At 33.1% G+C, this 5,093-nt stretch overlaps 1 protein-coding gene across 1 annotated transcript; it reads left to right on the plus strand.

Annotated features, from left to right (window-relative positions):
- Nucleotides 1-617: 617 nt before the first annotated feature.
- Nucleotides 618-4,301, plus strand: Tsp_03134a (conserved hypothetical protein; the record flags this gene model as incomplete). The annotated part of the gene is made up of 8 exons (XM_003379425.1): nucleotides 618-793; nucleotides 1,831-1,951; nucleotides 2,371-2,412; nucleotides 3,239-3,311; nucleotides 3,799-3,887; nucleotides 3,934-4,028; nucleotides 4,078-4,169; nucleotides 4,223-4,301. Coding segments are annotated over exons 1-8 (767 nt in total), but the record flags the coding sequence as incomplete, so codon positions are not given.
- Between the last annotated feature and the right edge of the window lie 792 nt (nucleotides 4,302-5,093).

Consider the following 5,093-nt stretch of genomic DNA (forward strand, 5'->3'; position numbering starts at 1 on the left):
GAAAGTAGCTGTTGCGCAACTTCGCTTTTTGTTATATAGGTTAATTCGTGATAAAATAGAAGGCTTTGAGGAGTTTTCGACTTATAAGATCGTACGTGTCGAATAAAGGGCCTCTAAAGTTGCGATGTGCCTATGTATCTTAATAAGTAGAAAAGAGTTTCATCAGTCTTTCTTTAACTGCTCTGACCGTTTTCTTTAAAAGAACAAATTCACCATATGAAACATTCTTTTTATTGTAGTACTTTATTATGTTAAATGTCATGGAGTGTTTCAATATTTTACCCTTCCAGTTTTGCTTGATTATAATCTTGTTTTGAATATTTTGATCACGATTGTTTCAGAATTCTAATGTAAATAATAAATGATATTGTTTAGAAATGGAATACAATCTCATAAACTAACATTTCATGTTGCTATTCATCCGGTTGTAGCATTAGTAAATTTCGATACCTCGATACGATAAGAACAACAATTTTCATCGTTTAGTATTGTATTTCCATTTGTGTGTGTGATTAATCTCCTCCGGGGTAAACGTTAGTACAGTCCACCAAAGGCAATGTCACATTATTCTATTACCTTGAGCTAGAAATTGATCGATATTTCAGAATGTCATCGTAATGGCCGTATCGTTCATTTTGATAAAGATTATTAGTCCAGAAAGGTGCTCAAGTCTCGTATTCAGCATCAACTATAAATGGCAAATTGTATTTATCGCTAATCAGTTTGTCAGTGTGATGAAAATGTTTAGGAAGCCTGTCCCCGTCAGCGCTTCAGCATTCTCTATAATTAAAAAGTAAGTCATCGTTTAATAACTGTGATCATGTTGTTTGTATCAATTATCAAACAATTTTTTACTCACAAAATGCATTTCATTTCTCTTGATGTAACTTCATTGGCAGCACACAGACTAGTTGGTAAAGAAAGATCTATTCATATAAAATGTTCTCTTCACTATTATTCAATGTATAATGAATAGAAAATTGTGAGCTCACTTGCTTTGTAACTTTTTGGAATTTCACATTGCTATTCACGTTATTTGCAATGCGTTATCACGCAATGAATTTGATACAATGAATCATTGAATGGATGCAGATTTTGTTTCAGAAGTAACTAAGTAATATGTTATGCATATTTATCCAACTTCCAATACTTTTCAGTATTCACCATACACGGTACTTCATACGCTATTGTAATGGCAATAAAATAATTAAAATGGGAAATTTTCATTTACGTTCTTTCCCTTAAAAATACTTCTTAACAGTTAATATTCTATATGGCAATATAATGTATTACGCATTTTATTCAGTTTCTTGAGTTTCTTCTTTTGTTTCGCAGCTTCTGAAAAAAGTTACATTATGCTAGGCCCACATCCCCACTTTTGCTCACTATAGTTTTTGCATATAATTATATGAGTGCAAGCAAACTACCCTTCGTCAGAGCAGTAAAACTAAAATTTTTGAAATAGGTTTATGCCATAGGGTTATTACTGACTGAAATTAATGTTGTTCTATAAAGGACAAATTTGCGTACAATCACAACCTTTTATAATTTCGCCTTACGGTCATATAATTTATTCTTATTTAGTGTATGACGAGTTTTCTTGGTCAGTTATTATGTGAGTCGCCGTAACAGAACGTCCTAAAATTCCATTTCACTCTTGAATAATTACGTATGATGAAGAGGTAAGTTATTCAGCAATGCCTTTTGATATTGCATGACTACCATTGCATGACTTATCAAATATACTGAATACCAACTAATTGGTTTTTTCCCTCTAATTATACTAACATGAAAATGTTCTTAGCCATATATTACTTTTGTTTTTTATAGATGCTGCGGACAAACAAGTACGTATTCCAGTTCTCCAGTGAAGCAATTGACTACATTATTATATTTTAGTTCCAGAATTCATGATTTGAATACTGCATACACGTGTGATCGGTATCAAGAAGTATAATTCCCAGTGAATGTTGGATTTGATATTTTATATGAAAATGGACCAATACAGCTATTACTGGAACATCGTTCTTAGAAAACCTCAAAAGATAGACGATCACCATACCCACATACCCAAATTCAAATGCACATAGAAAACATGTAAGCAATACAATGTTATTTTTACAATCAATTTTTTGTATTATATCCTGTACGTAAATAATACCAGATAAATGTGAAATAGCCATATTATAAAAAGTAATTGAAGACGAATGACAGTGCATCTGATGATTTTTATATTCGCGCAATATTTTAAATTCCAAAATATGAATGTTTTTCCAGTATTCCAGATCGTCTAATTTTGACAGATAAATGAAGACAACATGTAAGTTGTTTCACTCGTATTAAAATTTACATTAATATATAACTTTCCAGGTAAGAAAACAACAGAGTATTCTCCACCGAAAATGCAAAACGGTATGCACATTTTCCATTAACTGAATGCATCAAGTAGTTTCATTTTCAAATACTATATACGTACTCTAGTTCTTTAATTCTTAATCTGTAAGTATTTTTCCAGTGTTGATGTGTTGAAAACGATAGCAGGGTGCAATATTGGAAAGAATAAAGACAACACGTAAGTATAAAATCAAAATCCTCTCGTTCTGAAGTATCGAAGTATAACATGAAACATAATATTCATGGAAATGCTACAAGACAGGAATTCTATCACTGAAAATGAATAACAGTACGTATATTTTACATTAATTTGCTTTTACTTAATACTTTATAGTTTTCATTCTTCATGTTTATCCTTACTTAGAAGGTATCGATGTATTCGATATGTCTGACTGACAGTTGTGAACAGGGGAAAAAAGACAATATGTATGGAAAACAAGAATTATGCTCACTAATATCATTCTGAAATTTGAAAATTTAGAAAAATACATGCAAAATGAAAAATTATCCTCATGTGCACCGCGGAAATGTAATTAGGGTATGAATATTTAATTTTAACTGAGTTCATAATGTAGTTTTATTTTAGAAGTACTTGATTGGCAGCATCTTTCATTCATTTATCCAGTCGTTCAATTATCTTTATACGCACACCATTTAACAGGTAAGTTAATGCACTTTTTGTATGTGTAAACATAATTCACAATCAGATGCACTGTCATTCGTTTTCAATTAGTTTTTATAATATGGCTATTTCACAAATAATAAGACAATATATTCTGATATCGTGTTTGTGTCAATTATAAAGAGAGGAAATTAATTTACCTCAAATCTTTGGAATTTCCAGCAAAGCGACAAAGCTGCGGTTGGCATTTCCGATACCGACATCCTGACACTACTGGCATGTGGCTGGCTGGCTGGTGAGAAAGACTCCTAATCCATCAAATAAAATTGTTTCCAAATGAATGGTTCGTTATCCTGATTGAAACTTCGAAAACAATCAGAAACTAGATAAGCCATTGTGTTCACTCACGTAATGGATCTGTTAAGAATGGTTATCATGGTTTCGCCAATATGTAAGTAAGAAATTAAGTAATTAAGTATTAAATTTGATTCCGTTTATTTTACAGGCACATGTTTTCACTGATAATACCAATCCATTGAAAATCAAAAAAGACTGCGGTAATGGACTGTGAGCAAGAATAACTCTTTGACTGTCATCAAACGTAAGTAATTTTAAGCACTAAATTTGATTTTGAACACGTCTAACTTTCAGGCAGGAAGAAGGATAAAAATCTGGCTGCAATGGAATAACAAGTGTGATTTTTCATGAATGGTGATCGCGTTTACCTTCGTAAGTAGGTAAGTGACAGTAAACAGCTAAATTTAATTCCCTTTATTCTACAGGTACATGTTTTCACAGACAATACCAATCCATTGAAAATAAACAGAGCAGAATTGGACTGATCCTGGCAAAGTATAAGAATAAATTAAGAGTAAGTAATTTTAAACACTAAATTTGATTTTGCTCGTCTCTTTCAGGTATCTTGTATCATGTCTGAAAGGAAGAAAATGAGAATCTGGCTGAAATGGTATTTAAATGACTTTTTTAAAGTCCTACACGTTTTCCTTCATAAGTAGGTAAGTCACAGTAATCTACTAAATTTGATTCAGTTTCTTTTACAGGCGTCACTGTTCATCGACAGAATCCATCCAATGCAAGGAGAAGAAACAAGACGGGAATGAAGAAAGTCTGAATTTTCACTCTGTCACTCAAAGTAAGTAATATAAATTAAATTATAAATCACCTCTGCTCATTTCTATTTTTCAGGCGCAGTGAACATCATAAAGGCCTCTGAAGAAACTGCCAATCGATTCACAAGGAGATATCACCACTGTCAAGATACGCGGTAAGTTCCAGCTATTACTAAAGTGTACATCTAAGATTCAAGAATAAACTTTATCAGGAGACTACCCGTCACTGGAAGAATAAAATATCAAACGATCAAGGAAGAGAGTAGAAGATAAGGAAGATTTAACATGACGAAGGTAAGAGTAACAGAAAGAAACAAGCATGAGGAAGATAAGTATGAGTAACATCAGAAAATTCCATGCCCTATCTTATCTAAAACTACACTCTACATTCAGTAGGGATACGCCCCTATAATACCCTCAGGCTACGCCTTACGCTATGCCTTAAGCTACACCTTAAACAACATTTAAAATTCTTCTGACTTTTTGATAAATTTGCCCTCAGGCTACGCCCTAGGCTACGCTTCAGGCAATTTAAAAAAATTTTTACCCCTCAGGCTATGCCTCAAGCTATTTCTAAAAAAACATGTGTCTTCAGGCTATGCTTCAGGCAAATTTAAAAAAATATTTACCCTCAGGCTATGCTCGGGGGTACGCCTCCGGCAAAATTTTCGTAAATCGCAAAAGTATTTCAAGATTTTCAAAAAATTAGCCCAAGGCTACGCCTTAAGCTACGCTTCAGGCAATTTAAAAAAATTTTACCCCTCCGCTATGCCTCAGGATATTTCTAAAAAAACATGTGCCTTCATGCTATGCTTCAAGCAAATTTAACATAATATTTACCCTCAGCTATGCTTGACGCTACGCCTCCGGCAAATTTCTATGAGTTTTCTTGATTTTCGAGACTATGCCCCATCAACGCCTGAAGGTTGACGCTAAGCTCCGCCGTA

The sequence above is a fragment of the Trichinella spiralis genome (genome assembly GCF_000181795.1).
Source record: "Trichinella spiralis strain ISS 195 chromosome Unknown Scfld2, whole genome shotgun sequence".
Classification (NCBI taxonomy): domain Eukaryota; kingdom Metazoa; phylum Nematoda; class Enoplea; order Trichinellida; family Trichinellidae; genus Trichinella; species Trichinella spiralis.